Source organism: Pelobates fuscus, chromosome 3 (genome assembly GCF_036172605.1).
Source record: "Pelobates fuscus isolate aPelFus1 chromosome 3, aPelFus1.pri, whole genome shotgun sequence".
Lineage (NCBI taxonomy): Eukaryota > Metazoa > Chordata > Amphibia > Anura > Pelobatidae > Pelobates > Pelobates fuscus.
In genome coordinates, this window is record NC_086319.1 from 268,854,493 (window position 1) to 268,866,910 (window position 12,418).

The window sequence follows — 12,418 nt, forward strand, 5'->3', positions numbered from 1 at the left end:
CCCCACGTGTAAGCTGCTGCTACGATAGGGTAGATCTCAAAAAGAGAGGAGGTGGTACTGAAACTCTCGAGTGATGTGGTTTCGATCGGCCAGGAGTCGTACAGCCACTCGTCTCCAAATATGGCCGCATAGCCTAAGGTACCGGAAGCGTCAGTCCAGAGTACTGGGGAATCGTCGGAAACGGGGGGAACAAACAGTGACCTGCCATTCCACGAGGAAAGGAACAGCTGCCACATTCTCAGGTCAGCTGTAGCTGACTCGTCTAAGGGTGTAGTGGAGTCATCGTCAGGTAGACCGTGCAAAAGTGAAAGGATTCTGGAAATGAAAGACCTACCCTGTGGAATTATTCTCATGGCAAAATTAAGTGAGCCTAGAAGTGACTGTAGCTGTTTCCTGGTGCAAGTGCCTAGTGACATGCAGGTGCTAATGCAAGACAGAATTCGGTCTACTTTCTCCTGGGGCAGGCTGGCGTGCATGGTGACAGAATTGAGTGTAATCCCCAGAAAAGTAATTTCGGTTTTGGGACCTTCGGTTTTGTCCAGGGCTACGGGGACACCTAAATCTTTAAAGAGAGTGAGCAAGTGATTAAGGCTGCGTGGAGTGCAGTGGTGTGGTTCAATGGTGAGGAAGTCGTCTAAATAATGAATGACAACTGGGCATCTGCAGAAGTTCAGGAGAAGCCATGTTAACGTTTCGGCGAACAGGTCAAATAACTTGGGGCTACTTTTGGAGCCGAAAGTAAGCCTGGTAGCGAAATAGTAGTTGTCTTGCCACTTAACTCCATGCAGATGCCAGAGTGATTGATGAATGGGAAGTAACTTAAAGGCGTTAGTAATATCTGACTTACTTAACCAGGCTGCCTTCCCGGAGTTAATAATCGCTTGAATGGCATCATCGATTCTAGCGTACTGAAGAGAAAAATCTTCTGACGGGATTAGTGCATTCAGGCTAGGTGTGGGAGAGGCGTGTGGTGCAGAAAAGTCAATAATAAGTCTCTTTTTGTTGTTAAACTTCCCCGTGGCGATACCTAGAGGGTTAGTTCTCCATGAGGAGAAAGGAGGAGTAGTGAAAGGGCCTATCATGAAGCCGTTATCTACTTCTTTCTGTAAGTGTACTTGTAGGGTGTCAGGGTCTGTGAGAGCTGACTGAAGGTTGGGGCACTCCAAGATGCCTGAGGGGAGAGAGACAAAGCCTGTGTGAAACCCGTGAGTGAACCCTGACGTGAGAAATTCCACCAGATGTAAAGAAGGATGATTAGCCAGGTAACGTTGTAAACTCGGTATGTTTATTGGAGTGGATGCCTTTTTAGGGTACAATTTGTTAGGGCACATCGTCTTGGCATGTGCCCTGAAACAAAGCGAGCACACATGCAGCAGTCTACAAGCACTGTAACTACAACCCCCAGCATTGAAATTATTGCAGACCTGAGCTTTGCCCAAGAACACTATTGGCCTGCCTAATTTGTCTCTTATTTCCTTCTGGTTGGAAGTTGACTGAAAATCGGAGTTGGCGTTACTGGTAGAGGGGATAGCTACATTTTCAGGACAGAAATTAATCGAGTGAGCTGCAGACGAGCATATGGCACAGGAAGGGGTTTTGAGACCTGCAAAATGCATAAGAAACAACTCCGTGTCCAGCTGACCCCAGTCCGTGACTGTATTATACTGAGACAATGAAGCGGCTGACCTAGAGGAGAATGACTTGTGATAGTCGTAAAAGGCAAAGCCCCCGTACTTATAAGCTAGCTCTATCACCTTGTGTAGGTATAAGTCTAGCTCCTCTCTGCAGAGGGGAAAAGCAGTACAGATAACGTCTCTGTATAGGCCAAATGCCAAGACAAACTCGGGAATGTTAAGTTTCCTATTCAACCTAGGGTCTCTGGCCCTCATTACTACTGATAGATCCTCAAACGTGTACGCCCTGTTTTCTACCACGTCTTGAGCCGCTATCAGTAGCGAGGCCAAGTTAACATCCTTTCCCTCTATGATGTCACGTCTGAGAGACTGCGGTATTAGGTGAATAGGATTAATAACGTTAGTAACTTTCCTAGCCGGTAGAGGGTTACTGTTACCTCCTAGGGCGGGCGTGGGTTGGGCAACCGGCCCGGGAATCTCGGGGACTGTAGGAACATTATTAGCTTCCAGGTTATCCAATCTATTATTGATAGTGGCAACTGAGGACACTAGGGAGGCCATCATGGCGTGTAACTCAGCCAGGCTATTAAGTACATTAACCTGTGAACTAGGGCCAGGCCTTTCGTTATCCTCAGTAGAGTTCAATAAACGAAAAAGTTCATTCTTCCTGGCTGAAGCCGGATAAGGGATATTCCTCTTTTTTAGTTCAGCGGTAATCTTAGGGATAGTCCAGGAGCGATAGCTGGAAGCTGGACTTGGAGGGGTTGGTTGCCTTCTCTGTGTGCCCGACCTGAGAGGGGTGCTGGTAACCGACAGATTGTCTTCTAATACCGAAGCGTTGGACATTCTAAGGGGGGCAGAGAGGGTGAGTTTAGTACTGAAATGTAAACAGCTGGAGGGACCCCGCTTACTAGGTTAGTGCCCATAGGCGAAATTGTATTAACTTAGCTTCAGTTGGTGGCAGATGAGGCCCTAACTACTTGCCAAGTGGCTATGAGAGGCACTATCTATGATTTGGCTCGTGGGGCCTTGGTGCCACTGAGGTGGGTGGCGGGGTGTTGGCCTCTCGGTGACACGTAAAAGAAGTAAAACGTTTGGCCGTGACTGGTGAGGCCCTAACTAAGTTTAGAAGCAAGGCTATAGCTATGCGTTGGGACGATTGGCCTGAACCTCCGAACGTAAGGGCTGACCTTATGCCTTGCGGGACCTCTAAACTTATAGGCAAAGAGGCCTATGGGAACATACCTAAGTTGGCGGGAGAATTACAACTAGTCCTCAACCCCCCCCCCCCCCCCCAGGACACACCAATAACATACCTGCAGAGGAAGGAATACTTTACTTGACCTAATAATGGACTATTATCCTGAAGGGAACCAACGGAACTAAAGGGAAAGAAACGTGACCTATTTATGAAACGTACTATTTAATTACAATATGCACACAAATGAACTGGGTGACACAGAGGCCTACCTCTTTAACAAAGCTGCGAACACGTATACCCGCGAAGGGCCACTTGTGAGAAGTGTCAGTACTAGTAAGGACTACAACAGAAAATAGGACATGAACAGCCATTAAATCAATGGAAACAACATACCTATTATTCTACTTTGCTATTTATGACTTTAAGGGGACCATATAAACCACTTTAAATACAGAAGTTTTAGAATACTGGGCAATACAACAAAACCGCCTAAACCCCTCTTATAAACGTAACTACTAAATTTATTGCTAAAAATGTGAACAATATCCAGAAAACGAAACAGAATGAAGGTATTGCACCAAACTGAATGAGAAACGTATGGCAACCCGGTCCGGCTAAACGAGACTACGAGGTGTAAGTGTAACTGAACGTGTTACACTGACCGAGATTGCAGGAGCGGAGTGAAGCCGAGCCCGTGAGCGACAGGGCTAAACTTACGATTTCGATGCCGTCCGTGTAAGGCAAAAGCGTTATACTCACGAATACAGCCGCAGAGCGTTTGAACCGGGCTGCCGGCGGGCGGGAAACTGACGTCACGGATCTGTAAACCGGAAGTACACTGAAGCACTTCCGAGATCGTCGAAGACAGGTAAGCAGGGGCTCACTGGGTTTAAATAGGGAATTTAAGTGCCTCCCACAATTACAGGCCAAGCCTTCTATATATATATATATATATGATGTGGATTAATTTAGAAATAAACAAATATGTTTAAATGTCTATCTGTTCCTGTCCAAATCTGAGATGATTAAATTGCGTATACGCAGAAGTAAGCTCACACTGACACATGGAGTTCAGGTTAAAAGCACTTCAGAAATTTTAATGCCATCTGGTTGGAAAACAGTTATGCAGGCCTTTTTAAATGCAAAATGACATCATCATTGGTTATCAGATAATAACAAATAAACATCATTAATTGGATTAAATGTTATGTGACTATATCAGTGTCCACCCATCAATATTATTAATTGGCTCAGGGGTTTGAGTGACTAGCTGGGTGTCCTCCCACCGGGAGGTGGTATTGTTCTGGACAAGGGTGTGGACAGAAGGCTCAGGTGCCATTTTTCCCAGCATGAGTTTTACTCGGTGGAAAGGGGGGCTTGAGCGTCATTTTACTCAGTCAGCGATGTCAATCTTGTGGTCAGGTGCAAAGTTCTTTTATGAATAGAACATTTCATTAGTACAGTGTTCTCATGGCCTTGGCTCTGGCCTTGGTTATACTTTGTTGCATGTTACAGGAGATTCAATAATTCCGGAGTCAGCTATGTCTTTATAGAAAATACAGTCTCTGTTCATTGTATTGAATGTTGCTGGGAAATTCTGTCATGTAATGTAGTTTAAGATGGAGAATCTGTCAGGTAATGAGGACAAAATGGAGGGTTTGTTACAGTGTGAGGTTAAAATGGAGTTAGTACAATAATTCAGTACAAGTTCAATAAAGATTTTTAATAATTCTACATCATATATACACTTGGAATTTTATTTTCTATTTATATATGTATATTTGTGTGTGTACATGTGCATAAATACTATATTTATTCAATGTGTATAATTATCTACTATACTTACATATATAGTTAATTTTATTAATTAGTTCAACCCAGGCAGAAGGGCCATTGAATTAAATTTACAAGCCTTATATTTAACCCTGTAACTTTCCAAAACACCATAAAACCTGTACATGGGGGGTACGTTGTACCCGTGAGACTTCACTGGACACAAATATGGGTGTTTTAAAACACTAAAACTTGTAATGATGATGATATCATCAGTAAAAGTGCAGTTTTTGTGTGAAAAATGCAAAAAAAATATGAAAACTAACTTTGACTAGTGTTTGTGACTAAGTGGCTACTACAAAAGACTGGACTTTCCTAATTCTTCTTTTGTGAATGATATGTCATGATGTAGCAATTCTCATTCCTGGGCTGCCATATGGTCTCAAAGGCAACATATGCCACCTAGCCAATCTGGCAAACTGAAATGGGAAAGCACTATATTTGACCTTTTAACTTTCCAAAACCCCATAAAAACTTCACAGGAAGGTACTGTTTTTCTCGTGAGACATTGCTGAACACAAATATAAGTGTTTTAGAGCAGTAAAACGTAAAATGACAATGATATCATTAATGAAAGGGCATTTTTTTTGTGAAAAATTTAAAAAACCAAATATGAGCGCTAATTTTGGTCAGGGTTTGTGACTAAGTGGCTACTAAAAAAGACTGGACATACCCCATTTTGTCTACTTTGGCAAATGGTATGCCATGATAGGGGTAATTTTCATTCCTGGCCTGCCATACGGTCTCAAAGGCAGCAAAGGCCCAGTAAAGCAATCTGGCAAATTTCAATGTGTAATAACGAAAAGGGAAAAGCCCTATATTTGACCTTGTAACTCTGCAAAACTTTATAAAACCTGTACACGGTGGGTACTTTTGTACTTGTGAGAAATCGCTGAATGCAAATATGTGTAATTTATTGCAGGAAAAGCTAACAGTATTATGACATTAACAGTTAAAATCCCATGCAGAATAAAATTTCTTAATTTCTCACAGTTTTTTTTAAATTGTATTCATATTAAATTACGTTTCATATATAAATATTTAATATGAAATGAAAACCCTGTTTCTCCTGAACAAAATGATATATAATAAGTATGGGTGCACTTAATATGAAAGAGGTGAATTATGGTTGAACAGAGATATAGCGCATATTCCAGGTTTTGTTTACGTTTTGTTTTGATCAGAACTTGTACAATTGACTCCGTCCGTAAGGGGTTAAAACAATATTCAAGCTTCATGTCCTTGTTTTTGTTTTCACAATGAGGCTCACAATTATTATAGTGATAACCGAGTGTATGCACATTTCATGGTCTTTATCTACAACAAATAATAAGTTAACACACAATACAGATTATTAAAGGAACACTATAGTCAACCAAATTACTTTAGCTAAATAAAGCAGTTTTAGTGTATAGATCATTCCCCTGCAATTTCACTGCTCGATTCACTGTCATTTAGGAGTTAAATCACTTTGTTTCTGTTTATGCAGCCCTAGCCACACCTCACCTGGCTATGATTGACAAAGCCTGCATGCAAAAAAAAAAAAAAACTGGTTTCACTTTCAAACAGATGTAATTTACCTTAAATAATTGTATCGCAATCTCTAAATTGAACTTTAATCACACACAGGAGGCTCTTTCAGGGTCTAGCAAGCTATTAACATAGCAGGAGATAAGAAAATCTTAATTAAACAGAACTTGCAATAAAGAAAGCCTAAATAGGGCTCTCTTTACAGGAAGTGTTTATGGAAGGCTGTGCAAGTCACATGCAGGGAGGTGTGACTAGGGTTCATAAACAAAGGGATTTAACTCCTAAATGCCAGAGGATTGAGCAGTGAGGCTGCAGGGGCATGTTCTATACACCAAAACTGCTTCATTAAGCTAAAGTTGTTCAGGTGACTATAGTGTCCCTTTAAGTTAAATGGGATGCGGGCAGAAAAACCTAGCTCTACTTTAGGATACTCCTGGTCATGCCTGGTGTACCTAAATATTATTGATGCTTTGTTTTGGGGAGTTTTTTTTATTTAATTTTTGCTGCAAAGGAAAATGTTGTTCTTGATTGTAACACAGCAGAAACACCATGCAAAAAAACTTTTTTTTTTTTTAAATTAGTTCTCAACCTTCACAAGAACTCACTTTCCTGCATGTGGTGAATAGAGTTTTGCTCATCATTTTTAATCTTTACACTATGGGGATTATTCACTAAAAAACAAATTGTAGCAAATTGAAAAGTTAATCACATCACAGAGGATAAACTATGACTATAGCTCATTCAGAGATTATTTCCAAATCAGCTAATTTAGCCTAATTTTTCCAATTTGTATTTTAATTTGTTGCAATTTAATGTTTACTGAATAACCATACAGATGGCAAATTTCATCGTTAAACTAATGGTAAAATTTTGAGTGAGGCATTGTATTTGTGTTATGTTTTAGCATTCTATTCACTCATTGCCTTTCACTCATTATTGTATTAACCATAGTGTGCATTGTTTGCCTTCTATTACAGTGTCAAACTTGCCTTCTGCAGGACAAAAATACGAGGTTGTCTTTCCAAAAAAACTTCATACTCAACACAAGAGAGACTTACAGGTAATGTCAACTTGGATTTTATTTCAGACTGACAAATTCTGCATCCTTGATGTCCACAGCCACTTTATAATTGCGGTATATGTCATAGACCTTCAGCATTTAGTCTAATCAACTGCATTTACAAACATGGATGCCTCGCACTCAGCACCTCTGACAGGAAATGGCTGACATGAGTAACAATTAGAAATATATGAGGGCAGAGGCGGCTCTAGACTTTATGAGGCCTTAGGCGAAATGCAAACATGAGGCCCCACTAACAAAAAAGTGTCACATATACACATTGATGCACTGTCTACCTGTGTATGTGCCTGAGAGTGTGTCTGACAGAGAGTATCCTTGTGTGTGTGAATGTATGTCTCTGTGAGCATGTTTGCGTTTTTGTCTGAGACCCTATGTGTATGGGGTAGCTGCTTGAAGTGTGTTGTGTGTATAGGGGGGGTGATGGTGAGAGGTAGAGACGGGTGATGGTGAGAGGGGGGTGATGGTGAGAGGGAGAGGGGAGGGTAATGGTGAGAGGGAGAGGGGGTGCGATGATGAGAGGGAGAGGGGGTGCGATGGTGAGAGGGAGCGGGGGAGAGGGGGTGCGATGGTGAGAGGGAGCGGGGGTGATGTGAGAGGGAGCGGGGGGTGATGTGAGAGGGAGCGGGGGGTGATGGTGAGAGGGAGCGGGGGTGATGGTCAGAGGGAGCGGGGGGGTGTTGGTCAGAGGGAGCGGGGGGGTGATGGTCAGAGGGAGCGGGGGGGTGATGGTCAGAGGGAGCGGGGGGTGATGGTAATGTGAGAGGGAGGGGGTGATGGTAATGTGAGAGGGAGGGGGGTGATGGTAATGTGAGAGGGAGGGGGGTGATGGTAATGTGAGAGGGAGGGGGGTGATGGTAATGTGAGAGGGAGAGGGGGTAATGTGAGAGTGAGGGGAGTGTGATGGTGAGAGGGAGAGGGGGTGCGATGGTGAGAGGGAGCGATGGTGAGAGGGAGCAATGGTGAGAGGGAGCGATGGTGAGAGGGGGTGATAGTGAGAGGGAGCGGGGGTGATGGTGAGATCGAGCGGGGGGTGATGGTAATGTGAGAGGGAGGGGGGTGATGGTAATGTGAGAGGGAAGGGGGTGATGGTAATGTGAGAGTGAGAGGGGGGTAATGTGAGAGGGGGTAATGTGAGAGTGAGAGGGGGTAATGTGAGAGTGAGAGGGGGGTGATGGTGAGGGGGTGATGCTGAGGGTGATGAGAGGGTGATGCTGAAAGTGGTGGGGGGTGATGCTGAGGGTGGTGGGGGGTGAGGGTGAGGGTGGTGGGGGGTGAGGCTGAGGGTGGTGGAGGGTGATGGTGAGGCTGAGAGTGGTGGGGGGTGATGGTGAGGGTGGTGGGGGGGTGATGGTGAGGGTGAGGGTGGTGGGGGATGATGGTGAGGCTGAGGGTGGTGGGGGGTGATGGTGAGGCTGAGGGTGGTGGGGGTAATGGTGAGGGTGGGGGGGTGAGGGTGAGGGTGGTGGGGGGTGAGGCTGAGGGTGGTGGAGGGTGATGGTGAGAGTGGTGGGGGAGTGTTGGTGAGGCTGAGGGTGGTGGGGGGTGATGGTGAGGGTGGGGGTGAGGCTGAGGGTGGGGGGTGATGGTGAGGCTGAGGGTGGTGGGGGGTGATGGTGAGGGTGGGGGGGTGAGGCTGAGGGTGGTGGGGGTGAGGCTGAGGGTGGTGGGGGGTGAGGCTGAGGGTGGTGGGGGGTGAGGGTGAGGGTGGTGGGGGTGAGGCTGAGGGTGGTGGGGGTGAGGCTGAGGGTGGTGGAGGGTGATGGTGAGGCTGAGGGTGGTGGGGGTGATGGTGAGGCTGAGGGTGGGTGATGGTGAGGCTGGGGGGGTGGAGGGGTGATGGTGAGGCTGAGGGTGGTGGGGGGTGATGGTGGGGGTGGGGGGTGAGGCTGAGGGTGGTGGGGGGTGATGGTGAGGGTGGGGGGTGAGGCTGAGGATGGTGGGGGGTGAGGCAGAGGGTGGTGGGGGGTGAGGCTGAGGGTGGTGGAGGGTGATGGTGAGGCTGATGGTGGTGGGGGGTGATGGTGAGGGTGGTGGGGGGTGAGGCTGAGGGTGGTGGGGGGTGAGGCTGAGGGGGGTGGGGGTGATGGTGAGGGTGGGGGGTGAGGCTGAGGGGGTGGGGGGTGATGGTGAGGCTGAGGGTGGTGGGGGGTGATGGTGAGGGTTGTGGGGGTGATGGTGAGGCTGAGGGGGTGGGGGGTGATGGTGAGGCTGAGGGGGTGGGGGGTGATGGTGAGGCTGAGGGTGGTGGGGGGTGAGGGTGGGGGGTGAGGCTGGGGGTGGTGATGGTGGATGAGTGTGGTGGGGGGTGATGGGGAGGGAGAGCCTACCTTTCCCTGGTGGTCCGGTGGCCACTGCTCCCGGTCTGCAGCTCGCAGAGACCGTGTAGTCTCGCGAGATTTCAGAGCGTTGCCGTGGTAACCTGCGGCAACGCTCTGATTGGCCAATTCTCGCGAGTCACATGGTCTGCAGCTCTGCACACTGCGGAGCTGCAGACCAGTGTCTGCGATGGTGGCCGGGCAGCGAGGAGGGACCTCGCACCCGGCGGCATACCGGGCAAGCCGCCGGGCCCCCTCCTGGTGTCAGGTCCTCGGTCAGTGACCGAGGACCTGACACACTCTGCCAACTGGCGGTTTAGGCGGCCGCGAGGCCCCCGCCAGCGCGAGGCCTTAGGCAACCGCCTAAACCGCCTAATTAGAGAGCCTCTGTATGAGGGACGTGTTTTACAGTTAAGCATTCTAATTTTACTGCTTAGGGTTACAGTTTGTCTTTTAAGACATTTCCTGTTTTGTCACAGGAAGAATAAGATCTAACAGATTTTGCTAATGAATACCATGGTAACAATTTATAGAAAAGCACAACAAATCACAACCCCAAATAAGGATAGATAGAAAAATAGTAAGTCATTGATACACTGATCATTTTTACTCCCTAAATGTGATTAGTATCATTTACAACAGCAATTACCATTTAGCTACCACTCCGATTATGACATGGTTTTCATTCCATATATTCATAAATGTATAGATTAAAAGTGGGCATGTTGTTTTTTGCCATTGTGTAATTAAAGAAATAAAAAAGGACAATGATTGAAACAGAGTAAGCAGTGTAAACATATATTCTTCCATGTTCTGTATTGGCATTCTACCCACAGCTGTTGTATAGAGTGTATACTAGTATTAGAGTAGATTGATTGGTTATCTTAGGTCTTGCAGTTTGGACCACGGCATAACTCTCAACATAGAGGGTTGTAAGTAAGTAATGTGGAATGAGTGTGGGCAGGCCTAAGGGGGGTGAGCTGGTGATAGAATGGAGCAAGAAAGGACATAAAATCTAGTGTGAATGCATGCCAGGCTAACCGCTGCTCACGCTGTTTGTCCTATTAAGTGCAGCTTTTCACAGAGTGCTGATACAGCGAAATTTGCATGGTCCTAGTGCCCTTAGCTCTGTTGCCTCATGTCCCCAGGGATCAAACCCAGAATTGCGAGACCGGTCCCCAAAATAGAGACTGTCCTGCTAGAGTTGGGAAAGTTGGGAGGCCTTCTAGTGGGGGCATTTTCATTTATTAGTAAGGTACTGACACACAACTTCACATCTAAATTAAAGTCATTTGGATGGCTTCAACTCAACAATCTTATTTTTATTCAACTGACTAATTCTGAGCTGTGAGTAACACTGAGTGCTACACGTTTACGATCGTTGAGTTGAGTGACATCTCAGCTCAATGTTCATGTCCACCCACCTCCCAAAGGGAATCCACAAGAGATCCATGCAGCCACTACAATACGGAAACTTTGCCGAGGATTTGATCACAACACCAAAAAAAAATAAATTGCAAATTTAATAATATATTTAATTAAAGAAAGAAAAGTGATGTTTGCCATCGATTTATAAAGGGGAATATAAATATACATATTTATACATATTCACACTCATCTCAATCTATTGGATTTCCTATATCCTGTTGGGGTAAGCACAAGCACATTCACAGTGCCTTCAGTGTCATAATGCTACAATGGGCATATTCATGCAGAGTATTAAGACATGAATCTCAGTCCTGCAAAAATTGCAGGACTGAAATGAGGAAGTGCCTCTAGTTGCCATCTGAGTGACTGCCACTAGAGACGTGGCAGTCACATTGTAAACACTGCCTTTTCTCTGAAAAGGCAGCGTTTACACTGAAACGTCTGCAGGGATAAGCTATATGACCCAGAACCACTATATTAAGCTGTATTGGTTCTTGTGGCTACAGAGTCAATTTAAGCCTTTTTCAACTACTTATATTCATGACTCTGCAATGACAATGACAATACAGCAATATGTACATTCATTTGTTAAATACTGCTTTCTAACACTATAGTTTCATTACTTGCAAAAACAGAATATTCAAGGATATAATCTTTCAATGTAGGGTAATAACTGCTTGATCCAAGGATAAATCTGACTGTCATTCTGGGGTCACGAAGGAATTTTTTTCCTAGCTTGTTGCAAAATTGGAAGTGCTTCAAACTGGTTTTTTTTTTTTGCCTTCTTTTGGATCAACAGCAAAAAACATATGTGAGGAAGGCTGAACTTGATGGACGCAAGTCTCTTTTCAGCTATGTAACTATGTAACTATGTAACTATGTAACTATGTAACTAAGTGTGGTTATAACATCGATTTTATTCCCTTTATCTCTGTTTCATTTCAATATGTTTTCTATTTTGAAAAGAATATTAGTAACCTTCTCTTAATCAAGCATTGCTCAGCGTCCCTATTATAAGTGTTCTGTAATATAAAGATGACCTATAATATGGAGGGTAAACAATGCTTGATTGAAGCAGTCTATACAGAATCAGATATTACTGAGCTCCTCTCTGAATCTATACAACAGATTGAAGCGTCTATACTATGAAAGATGACTGTGTTCCTATACACAACACAAATTATGCAGATCATTAGTTATGTAATATTTAGCTGTGCTTTGTTTTCTTTGCTCGCCACTTCCTCTTGTTTTACCAAGAATATTAGTCAAGTTATTATGAAGAAATCTTACTGGCATACCTTGTTTATTGTGATAATTTCATAAGTATTCTTCTAGAGCAGGGGTAGGCATCCTTCGTCACTTCAGATGTTGTAGATTATAACATCTACTTTACAAC

General features: G+C 44.8%; 1 protein-coding gene across 1 annotated transcript in view; it reads left to right on the top strand.

The window, feature by feature from the left end:
• LOC134601766 (zinc metalloproteinase-disintegrin-like ACLD) overlaps positions 1-12,418 on the top strand; it is a 100,434-nt gene that overhangs the window by 23,206 nt on the left and 64,810 nt on the right. The window contains exon 2 of the mRNA XM_063446267.1: positions 7,176-7,258. Within this exon, the coding sequence (XP_063302337.1) occupies positions 7,176-7,258 (83 nt within the window). The remainder of the gene's footprint in view (positions 1-7,175; positions 7,259-12,418) is intronic.